The 12,296-nt window shown below is 38.5% G+C and overlaps 1 protein-coding gene across 3 annotated transcripts in view; it reads right to left on the bottom strand.

The window, feature by feature from the left end:
• Window positions 1-653: 653 nt before the first annotated feature.
• Window positions 654-12,296, bottom strand: part of LOC129779180 (furin-like protease 1) — a 511,125-nt gene continuing 499,482 nt past the window's right edge. For all 3 annotated transcript variants that reach the window (XM_055786475.1, XM_055786477.1, XM_055786476.1), the window contains one exon: window positions 654-1,675. In XM_055786475.1, coding sequence (XP_055642450.1) covers window positions 903-1,675 — 773 coding nt within the window. In that variant the 3' untranslated portion in view covers window positions 654-902. The remainder of the gene's footprint in view (window positions 1,676-12,296) is intronic.

Raw genomic sequence — 12,296 nt, 5'->3', positions numbered from 1 at the left:
CCCTTTGATACTCTCCGACGTCGAGTATTTTAAATGAATTAAATTTTCGTAATTTTCTTGCGTCAAATGGTTGAGACTCCACGTTTACAAAATCACATCATTATTGCAGTGAATTTTGACTGATACCCTTTTACACAAACAATTCCGAAGACACCAAAAACAAGTATTTTAGGGGCTTAATGGCTGTTGCTCTTTCCTCTACATCTAGGATTCTCAATGTGGTCGATATTGACCCCTTGGGGTCGATATTAGTTTTCTAGGGGTCGACGAAATACTGCACAAGTTGTGTTGGTTGAACCAACTTGTTATAAGAATGATTAATATTTTAGTTGAAAGTATTATTGTTGTAATTTGTATTAATAGTTATTAATTACGCTTGATATTTACTGAATTTTATGTTATGTTTATTGATGAAAAAATGATGTCAAGTCTACTCGCGTGATCAACCGCAAAGTTTTTAAATTGATAAGTATTTTGTTTGAATAAGAAAATATTTTTTTTTTAAAGAAATTTGGCTATGGGGGTCGATGGTATCACTTCATTATGAAAAAAGGGTCTATGTCCAAAATAGTTTAAGAATCCCTGCTCTACATGATAGTGAGGATCATGCTTATAATGACGGGTGTGATATCTTTTCTTGCAAACCAGTGAAATATAATTGAATACAAATACTTTACATTTTATTAATAATGTTATCACATTCGCACTTTCTATAAACACTAATGATTCTTCACTGATCCGAGTTTGATAAAATAAACTCTATAAACTGGCTCCTATTTGTTGACCGTGTAACATCAGCTGCTCGTTGTTTCTAAAATCTACTTTCCGAGCAGTGTAAATAAAGATTAAAAACAGGAATGTGGGTATGAATGCCCGGTTCACAAAACCGATAAATTGCCCTTTCATCTCTCCATCGGGGCAATGATTCCACCGTCCACCAAATCATTCAACTCATCGTTTGAGCTTTCGGCCAGTATCTCATCGATCTCCTCGCGCAACAGTTCAGCGAAGGATGGCTCACTAACGACTTCGTATGTCTGTACTCGATTGTACTGGACCGTGGTGGTGCCCCGAAAGCATCGTCGCCAGAGCATATAGATAACCGCAAAGGCCACCAGCAGTATCGTCCCGACGACGGTTATCATAAGTAGGTAGTTGGTGAAGTACGAGCTCTTATCGAACTTTTCGCTATGGCCACGGTCCTTTGAGTTGAAATTATTTGTTCCAATGCCATCGTAAACCAACTGCTGGTGTCGCTTGCCGTTGATGGAGACGCACCGCTGTTGGTGATTTGAGCGGGGTGCATCAGCATCTGCGAATGCAAATTCCGGCTGACATTCGGTGCACTGGTAATCCTCTGAGCCAATGCAGCTGAGACACGTAGGGTGACACTGGAGGCAATAATGCTGGGATTGCAGAGTGTCACGTTCCTGCGGCTTTGCCGCCCGCCGAATGTCGTCTAGATTGTTGAAATTATCGCTGCCATTGGCGACGAGCCGGAAAGAGATAGCGCTGCGTCGCCGTAATGAGCCTGCCGGCAGTGGCTTCTGCTCAGTGAAGACAGCCTCCCTAATGGGGTCATTCGCTGGATCGGTTGAGCTGTTCGACGGAAACGTGCTCGTCGGGCAGGACGAATAGCAGCGACCGTTGAAAAAGTACGACGACGAACCGCACACTGCAAAGGGAGAAGTGAAGGGAAGGAAAAAAGATGTTCGAATTTGGTTGAAAATATAACTGCTCTAGCTGGGAGGGGAAAATTTGGGGGAACCGCTTGCCACTGGGATTGGTGCAGAGTGCTGGATTAAAATGGATAAACTACCACCAACGAGTCGAAAGATGCCAGGGGATGGGTGTTCATGTGAGTTACAATGTATGCACAAATATTGCTGTTAGCTCTATCGGAGAGGGATGCAAACTATTGTACTAGATGAACAGGTGTCGGTTCGGACTCTGATGCCTTTACAAAGTCGGTTGTTAACAATTTCCTGTAATAGTACATTAATTGTGGTTTCTGGATATAAGCCAAATTTAAGCTATTTTGAACCCATAGAACCACAAACTGTTAAACAAGTACATCAAAACAACCTCACGCATAACGGTGTACGCGATGCCACAACTAAATATTACAATTTGCGTCTTTCATCATTTGAGAAACATATACAGTTTTGTGTTACATTCCGAACAGTTTCAAATTCCGAACACTTCATTTTTAAATGTACATTTACTAAACTTTTATGCTATAAATAATTGAATAATGAAAACACAGACATTCTTTGAGGTATAGGCTTCATTTTGACATCATTTACAGGTATCGATAAAGCCTACAATTTATAATATTAGACATTTGCAAAAAAGTGACAGTCAAATCCAATGATAAAATGGTTGCGTTACCAAACCGTGACAAAACAAGCATCGTTCATTTTTCAGTTTTTGTAGTTGTTTCAACTAGGGTAAACGATCTTGGTTTGTCCGATTTAGGGTGTTTTCACGCAACTAGTAAATGTAAATCGATTTTTCTGCATGAAAATCACATATAATCAATACGAGGTTGGGTTTGTTGAAAAGCCCCCAAGTCTCTAGTTGCGAATACTACCATAAGGCGTTGAAATTATTCGAATTTTTATGTTTTGTAACGATTTTTCTCAAAGAGAAATTATGATCATGGTTTGTTCGGTTTTAGAAATCACCATTTTCTAATGAAAAAATTTGAATTTTCAAGTAGATGTTGCATTTATCATTGTTTGAGTTCCCTGTCATCATATTGATCCATTCATAATTTGGGCTTTCTTCAGAATATTGCTTTTTCTTGGGCATTTTAAAAGTGTTCACCTCAACACATTCAACACAGAGAAACTTTATTTCTGCTATGTGCGAAGGACACTAAACTAATTGCAGCGCGCCAAGCGATTGTCATAGGAATCATGTGGACAAAACAACATTAGTGAATCGGACAACTCATGATCATAATTAAGGTCATCGAAATGCGTTAATTACATGGATTAGTTATGTAAATCTGATACAAATGGTTTACCAGCATGATGTTTATAATATCAGTAAGTGTTATGATCTAGAAAAGGTCTAAATTCGTGCCAAATAATCCTCTGGTGATTGATTATAAGTTAGCTCAAATGAGGGGCGCATTGACATCAATAGAAGGTAGATTTTATAATTCTTTAAAATATGTGAATTCGTAAAAATATACTACAGTGGTAGACATTCGTTTAGCCGCACCCTATTTTTCCTCAATATTTTTAAAAATGAGTCAATTCTTTGTACAGTTTTGCTCATAAAAGACTATAATTGTTTATTTTCATCGAATTCATTCTAAAAAAAGTATAGATTCACTTTTTGTTTTCTAAGTAATTCAAATATGTGGAATCAGGGTGGACATTCGTTTAGCCGCATCCTAAAATTTCAATAAAAGAAAATTTGTGCGGCAAATTTCGAGTCCAATCGGTAGCTAATATTTAGTATGTTCACCTCCATTTCGGATCACTTTGAAAACTCGATTTGGCATCGAGTCAGACAGCTTTTAAAGTGTTGCCATATTGATTATAGCCCAACATTCCTGAATTACTGCCTTGAGACTGGAAATGTTGTCAAATTGTCATCCGTTTGCATAGGCCATCTCGGCCAAGATTCTCCATAGTTGCTCTATGGGATTGCAATCGACTGCCAGCAGGTCATTCAAGAAGCGGAATGTCCTTCTCGGAAAACCATGCCTTCGATTGCTTGGAAACGTGGATCTATGCATAATCCTGCTGAAAAAACGACATCCTCGGTAGCGTTATTCTCAATATGGCCAATCAAAACGTCCTCCAGTAATTGAAGATACTTTTCGGAGTTCATTCGGATGAAAATTAAACAAATTAGAAGCTTGCTGTGATAGGAAACGGCTCCCCACACTGTCAAACTACCGCCCCCAAAGTTTCGCTTCGATCTCACGACATGCCGTTGACTTAAATTGTACCAATAGCAACTGTAACAGTCCGGACCATCCAAATTGAACTTTTTTCGCCGGAAAATACAACATTTCTCCATTCTAGTTTCCATTCCATGTATTGCCAGGCGAAAATGAGATGGTTCTGCTTAAGAGTGGCGGTCAATTTCGGCTTCCCTTGAGGTTTCTTCCACATGATGTTTGGTGACTCATTCAAGATGCGCGCAATATGCCTCTTCGTTTCTGGAACAACCGATTCTGCCTTAATGTATGAGCAGGACATCGTTTCCTGGTTGCTTCGTGTCTTATTCGACCTTTAAGACTTTAAGACGACCCATTTGTTGGTCGTTATATCCCATATTTCTGGCACTATTTAAAGAAAATCCGTACCACTTTCTCAGATAGACCAATTTTTGTTACGATCGAGCGATTAGAAAACTTTTGTTCACTGAATATCTCTATTATTTTCCGCCCTTCTTCCGTCAATAGAATACCTTTCGCCATTCCTTTAAATTCTACGTAAATCACGAATCTAACCAACTTCTTACGTTGCACATCTAACATTTATCTTGTAAATTGAACATCCCCAAGTATTTTTTTCAAAAAACACAGAAAAAGGTTTGCGAAGATATGCGAAAACTCGATTTTTATGCCCTGCGGCTAAACGTATGTCTCGGGAAAAAACGACGTTTGAATGTTTATATCCACCGATGCTGCCTTGTGTGTGTTATTGTGACGCACATCCTTTCAATAAAAGTGACTTGAATATACTATCACTACAGCAAATAAGTATCCCGATAAAATGAACATTCCTAGTTGTTTAGTTAAGGGTTTCAAGTTTTTTTTTCAAGTGCGGCTAAACGAATGTCTATCACTGTATACAGCTACTGTAATTCATGAAAAAGACAATTTTATTTATATGTTTTGAAACATTCGGATACCAGATTTGACACAGGTGCTTTGAACTAGAGCATTCAAAAAAGTGGACAAACCATGATCATATTTCCGACTGGACAAACCAAAATCATTAACCTTATTTTGCCATTTTGCTTATTTTGTTTGTTGTTTTCATGTTAAGTGCTAAAGAATGTATGAACCTACAATAAATGGGTGAAAAACATGAAATTTTATGCCGAAATCTTCATTAAAGTTGTCATTGAAGTTGTGTGCGGAATATGAATCAAGTTTCTACGCTTGATTCAAATTCCGAACACTTCATTTTCAAATGTAAATTTACTGAACTTCAATGTTATAAATAATTGAATAATAAAAACCCTGCAAATCCTTGGGGTATAGCCTTCATTTTAACATCATTTACAGGTGTCGATACAGCCTATAATTTATAATACTAAGCATTTGAAAAAAGGGACAGTCAAAACCAATGAAAAATGTTTACGTTCACAAATACTGTAAAAAAAGCATCGTAATTTTTTGTAGTTTTTTCAACTATTTTGTTTATTGTTTTCATGTTAAGTGCTAGAAATGTTAAGAATCTACAATAAATGGATGAAATAAAATGATATTTTATGCAGGAATCTTCATTAAAATTAGTGTTCGGAATATGAATCATGTTCTTACGCAGCATTCAAATTGCGACCACTTCATTTTTAAATTTGTATTTACTGAGCTTTAATGTTATAAATAATTTAATATTAAAAACCTCGACATTCTTTGTGTTATAGACTTCATTTTAACTTCATTTACAGGTATCGATACCGATATAGCGCCCTTGGTCCCGAAACCATGTAAACTATAAGAAACAAGATTGTGTCACATTTATCCGAAACCCACTCACCCGAAAGACAGTTGCCCGAAAGGCATTCACCCGAATGTAACAAATACCCGAATGCGACAGCTACCCGAATGTAAAAAATACCCGAATGCGAATGTTACCCGAATGTAACATCTACCCGAGCTGACACTTACCCGAATGCGACATTTACCCGAATGCAACAATTACCCGAATGTGAAATAAATCTGAATGCGACACTTATCCGAGAGAAGGATCTTCTTCTTGAATGGCGTTAACGTTTGCTGTGGAAAATTTGCCGTCTCAACGTATGTATTAACTAGCGTCATTTATTAATATTTTAGTTGAGATTTCTTAAGCCAAATAACACGCCTTGAATGTACTCCGAGGGGCAAGCTCTAGAATACGCGTGACCATAGTGCAAGAGAAGGATATATTCGAATAATATTATTTGTAGGAAGTATTTGTATATTTATTTCTGATCAATGTTTTATGAAGGTCATATTCGTCTCGTACGTCATCTCCATTAAAAAAGTATTTTTCGTGGGTAGCGCAATTTGAGAAATAGTTGCGTTGAATAAAATCCTTTTCAAAATAATGAAAAGTGGAAGAATGCAGTTTTATAACGTATTATAAGTTTATTCATTCATATGGATGACGCAGCCCGTTTACTCAAAAGAAAACTGACAATTTTGGTACATACATATTATGGCACTGAAGTGCAATTTTGTTTATGAATTTATTTTTTCGCAATAAAATTTGTTCTTAAATCAAAATACATGACATGCATAATTAACCGGGCAAACGTAATGCACCAGGATAAACGCATAGAAGACGATCCTGACCAAAGGATCGTCTCCTATGTTTCAAACAAACCGGGCCATCGGTGGAACACAGGTTGGCTTGCGAGAGGCCGCCGCTTCCAACGGCGGGTCGGCGGCCGACTCGGATTGCGTCACCTCGGCGGCTTGGTGCCACCTCGGTTCCTTATCCTCGTTAAATGAGGACGTTGCCCCCATTACATTGACTTCAGAATAAATTTCATCCCGAACTAATAAGTTCATGATAAAAACTGCGCTGCGTTGGTAAATACATAAGTACCATTTTTTTTCTTATCTATATTACTTCGTAACAGGAGATTCGACAAAACTCATAATCTGATTTGTCGGAATTTTTCCTTCTTCATTCAGGTACAGGGATGGAAAACAAGGGAGCATACACATACAACTCAAATGGATAATGATTATCTGCTATCACGAAGCTGAGAGATTTTTTGACGTTTTGTTTTACTATTGATTCATTCAAAAAATAAGCTTTATTTTTAAATGTTTTCTTATCCTGAGACTGGCTCACCATATTGCACTGCTACTGAAACCGTAGGCTAACTTCAAGGATATTTTTTATTCATTTTCGGCGAATATTCAATAGAGTGCTGTGTTATGAAACATCAGAATAATAGCAAAAACAATATTACGATCATAAGGTGTTGGACAGGGTATTCCAGACGACATTGGAATATATTCCATCTGATCATCTTTAGAAAGGTTAATGACCTTCAATGGATAAATTTGTCTTGGGCACATTGAATTGATGTTCATGACTTCCAGTCGGACGTTTATCTGCTCTGATAATAATGTGTGGTCCTCACAAAGCATTTATTCCAATGCCGTCAGTTCACTGAAATTCTTCGCATACCGTTTGATGATAAGGTAGGATGTTGATAACATTTGCTGCGATACCTATTGTTCCAACAGTATTCATTCGACAATATGAAGACTGAATACCTGAAATTAACCAGATTCAACCATGCAAATCTGCGGTCAAAGCAGTATGTACACTTGAGAGATGCAACAAGTTTGAAGGAATATAAAAAAACATTAGTCGTTCGATAAATCTACTGCCACATATTTCGGAAGTCCACAATATATGAACAACATACGTCCATACTAATTCATTACATTTATTCGCAACGAAGAACGTAACCACACAGAATTGAATTAATCAAATGTGTAGTCCGTTTTATCTACAAAATAAAAAAGGATCTTAAATTCCATTGAATTCGAAAAGTGTTTCGTGAAATCACTAATTGAATTATTATTAGAAAAAATATTTGAAGAGAAATGTGAATGGTCAGAACTATTGAAATCTAAAAAAAGATTTTGTTCGGGATGGGATTCGCCCAAATCTGCTGGTAATAAAATTAATAAATAGCATCCATTACCCGTCGGCTGTTTATCGGGCGGGAGACGACAGCAAAATAAAATCGACACGAGACTGAGTCAGCCACTCACTGCGGTCAGTGCAATAGAGAATTAAAAATCCCTCGATGAGTGTCGCAAGATTTCAGTTGATCGTCTCTTGTTACACTTTCCGATCAAGAACTCATCATCCGCTCTATGGAATGGGAGTAATCGTTTGTGGCTTGCACTCACGATAAAACTTGAGTAGTAGAAGTAATGCTTCGATAGTGCAAGTAGTGGGGATTCCGCTTTCATATTGCTTTTTTGAGATCTTGGTAGCTCACGGTTCCAAGTATTCTCTCTGTGTACATATCTATCTATATATATAAAAATGGAGTGATGTCTGTCTGTCTGTCTGATTCTTATAGACTCGGAAACTACTGAACCGATCGACATGAAAATTGGTATGTAGTGGTTTTTGGGGCCGGGGAAGGTTTTCGTGATATTTTGAGACCCCTCCCCCCTCTCTAAGGGGGGGCTGCCATACAAATGAAACACAAATTTTTGCATTACTCGGAAATTAACCAAGCAAACGAAATCAAAGTTGGCATGTGAAAGTTTTAGGGTGCAATAAATGTTTCTATGATGGTTAGACAGTCCTTCCCCCACTCAAAGGGGGGCTGCCATACAAATGAAACACAAATTTCTGCATTACTCGAGAATTAATCAAGCAAATGAAACCAAATTTGGCATGTGGAGGTTTTAGGATGCAATAAATGTTTCTATGGTGATAAGATACTCCTTCCCCCTCTCTTAGAGGGGGCTGCCATACAAATGAAACAGAATTTTTTGCATTACTCGGAAATTAATCAATCAAACGAAACCAAAGTTGGCATGTGAAAGTTTTAGGGTGCAATAAATGTTTCTATGATGGTTAGACAGTCCTTCCCCCACTCAAAGGGGGGGCTGCCATACAAATGAAACACAAATTTCTGCATTACTCGAGAATTAATCAAGCAAATGAAACCAAATTTGGCATGTGGAGGTTTTAGGATGCAATAAATGTTTCTATGGTGTTAAGATACTCCTTCCCCCTCTCTTAGAGGGGGCTGCCGTACAAATGAAACACAAATTTTTGCATTACCCGAGAATTAATCAAGCAAATTAAACCAAATTAGGCATATGGAAACTTAAGGGTGCAATGAATGTTTCTATGGTGGTTAGATACCCCTCCCCCCTCTCTTAGGGGTGGCTGCCATACAAATAAAACACAAATTTCTGCATTACTCGAGAATTAATCAAGTAAATGGGCGGGACGAAGTTTGCCGGGTCAGCTAGTGAAGAATAAAAGAGCATCGCCTGTAGGGGGTGATTTAAAAATATCCGACTAGAGGGATATACTTATTCATTGATCGTTGAATGTGATTTTTTACCATCCCTGTTCAGGTAACCATTCCATTTGGGTAAATGTTGCATTCGGGTATTCGTTACATTCGGGTGGATGTCATTCGGATATGTGTTACATTTGGGTAAATGTGCTTCGGGTAAACGTGTTTCGGGTGAATGGTATTCGGGTGAATGGGACACAACCAAGAAACAAATACAATCTATAATTACAATAGCAATATCCAAATTTTTTTGCGAGCATAACATTTTTCTAAAAAAGACTAGCTAATTGACTTTAATATCGATCATATAATTCACACACTCTTTACAGATGCACGGGCCGAAGGTTGTGCAGTTCACTGATCATTCAACAAGAGCCAAAGGTTGTACCGCTCATGACAACTCTACACGAGCTGATGATTGCGCCGGCTAGTGACCATTCTATCCTGGATTCCTCGAGTCGAGAAAGACGCACCACGCTAGATATGGGGTACAGACTAGGGGGGCGTTGCTGATTAATGGTCAGCTGCATCCCAATAGGAAGTATTCCGTGTCGGGCACACGTACAGAGCATCGAAGACTGCGACATACCAATTATGAGAACACTTGTAATACTAACCTCGAGTCAACCGCGAGTAATCGGTTACATATTACTAACATAGTTGTAAGACAAAAATTGTCAAAATATTGGACTCCCGGCCCTGTCAGGCTAACGCCACATGTGCCTTAATAAAATATATATTTCTATAGCAGCATCGCTGGTGGTCGCTTTGAAGACTGGACTCGAAAAATGTAAGACCCATTGATTAATTTGTATCTTTTCAGTTTGTGTGGGTGTGAAAATTGATGTAATTATGACTTAAAATTGGCTAAGGGTGTAATGTTTACGTTAGGCGTCGTGCACCATTTAACACGCTGACTGCCACGACAGTCACCGGTGACTGACACTGAGTTTTCGCTCAGGCTGCGTCAGTCACCGGTGACTGACAGTATAAGATATGATAATAAAGGTAGCTAATATAAGCATATAAGCTCATAAGCATTCCCTTCCGAACAAAAAAACCTTCCACTACGATAAGAAACGATGGCCCTAATACGTTTCAAAGTTTCCATAGAGTCGCTATAAAACAGTGGCACTCAACGTGTTAAGTAACACGAGAGAGGGGGATCGAGGTTGCGATACTTAATGTGACATAGGGGGGAGGGTGGTTAGCCGTGATCGTTACGTAACAAAATGCAATTTTTATTCCTAAATAAATTCACGCGCCCCTATATGGACAAGACAAGACGAGACAAGACGAGAACCATCGTTTTAAAAAGGTCACAGATATTTTCGAGTAATATCATTTGAATCGGTTGAATATTGATGGAATATTCGTTGTTAAAAATGTTCCAAGACGCAGTGCTTTCAACCGAATTGAACGTCAGATGGCTCCTCTTTCCCCGGAGTTAGTAGATTCAATATATTCTCATGATCATGAGGGATCTCACTTGGATGAAAAACTCAAAACAAGGGACCCGGAACTGGAAACGAAACGTTCTGAGCTGACGTGTGGAATAACCAAGCGATTGATGGATATCCCGTCGAATCAGAATATATTGAATCCGCAAACTCCCAAACCAATGAATTGGAATTAGTACGATATTAAGACGCGTCCACATTACGCCAATCGGCCGACTAAATGTGGACGTACCGCCCGGGCTTGCCAACGTGAATAAAACCGATTCGAATCAAACCGAACCCAACCCGAAACAAGTGGGTCCGGATCGAAGAAAGTCGAACCAAAACAAAACGCAGTAAATTAGCGTTGACGACATTGTGCTTCGTGTGTTCGTGACGGCTTCGTGCATCCGATGGGGATTCAGCTTCGTGCATCCGATGGGGCGTCCACATTACATAACGAACTGAATATGCCGCCTGGTACAGGCCGATCGGCATTATTCGGCATAATGTGGACGCACCTTTAGGCCGGGTGGAAACCTAGGAGCGTCATGATGGACGACGAGACTTACATCAGGGCGAACATAACGCAGTTGCTGGGGCAGGAGTTTTACTTTGACATATCGCGGTTGACCGTTTGTGAGGTCTGGATAATGAAGGTGGATAAATTCACCAAAAAGTTCTTGGTTTGACGGGTCATCAGTTGGTGCGACAAGATGAGCCAGCCATACATATGACGGGTACCATCATCGTGCAAATCGACCAGGAGGAGTGGCTTCAGAAGCGCCTGCTGCCCTTTATATCCTGTCTTTATATCCTGTTTTTTTTATAAATAAAATGATTTTGGTTTGTCCAGTCGAAAATATGATAATGGTTTGCCCACTTTTTTGAATGCTCTAATTCAGCGCTCCTGTGTCAAATAAGGTATTCGAATGTTTTAAAACATATAAAAAAAATGTGTTTTTCATGATTTTCAGTAGTTTTATAGTATATTTTCACGAAATCACATGTTTTAAAGGATTATAAAATACACCTTCTATTTGTGTTAATGCGCCCCTTATTCGAGCTAACTTTTAATCGATCACGAGATGATTATTTGGCACGTATTCAGACTTTTTCTGGGTTATAACACTTACAAATATTATAAACATCATGCTTGCACACCATTTGTATCAGATTTACATAGCTAAACCATTAAATTAACGCATTTTGATGAACTCAACTCTGATCATGAGTTGCCCAATTCACTAATGTTATTTTGTCTACATGATTTCTATGGCAACCGCTTGGCGCGCTGCAGTTTGTTTGTTGTGTCCTTCGCGCATAGCAGAAATAAAGGCTCTCTGTGTTGAGCGTGTCGAGGTAAACACTTTTAAAATGCCCAAGAAAAGGCAATATTCTGAAGAAAGCCTAAATTATGAATGGATCAATATGATGACAGTAAACTCAAGCAATGATAAATGCAACATCTACTTGATAATTCAAATGTTTTCATTCAAAAATGGTGATTTCTAAAACCAGACAAACCATGATCAGAGATGGTCAAATAATGATCATATTTCCTCTGTAAGGAAAATCGTTAGAAAACATAAACATTTG

Source organism: Toxorhynchites rutilus, chromosome 3, assembly GCF_029784135.1.
Source record: "Toxorhynchites rutilus septentrionalis strain SRP chromosome 3, ASM2978413v1, whole genome shotgun sequence".
Taxonomy (NCBI): domain Eukaryota; kingdom Metazoa; phylum Arthropoda; class Insecta; order Diptera; family Culicidae; genus Toxorhynchites; species Toxorhynchites rutilus.
The sequence above is the reverse complement of the archived record's forward strand: the minus strand, read 5'-3'. Positions and strand labels throughout refer to the sequence as shown.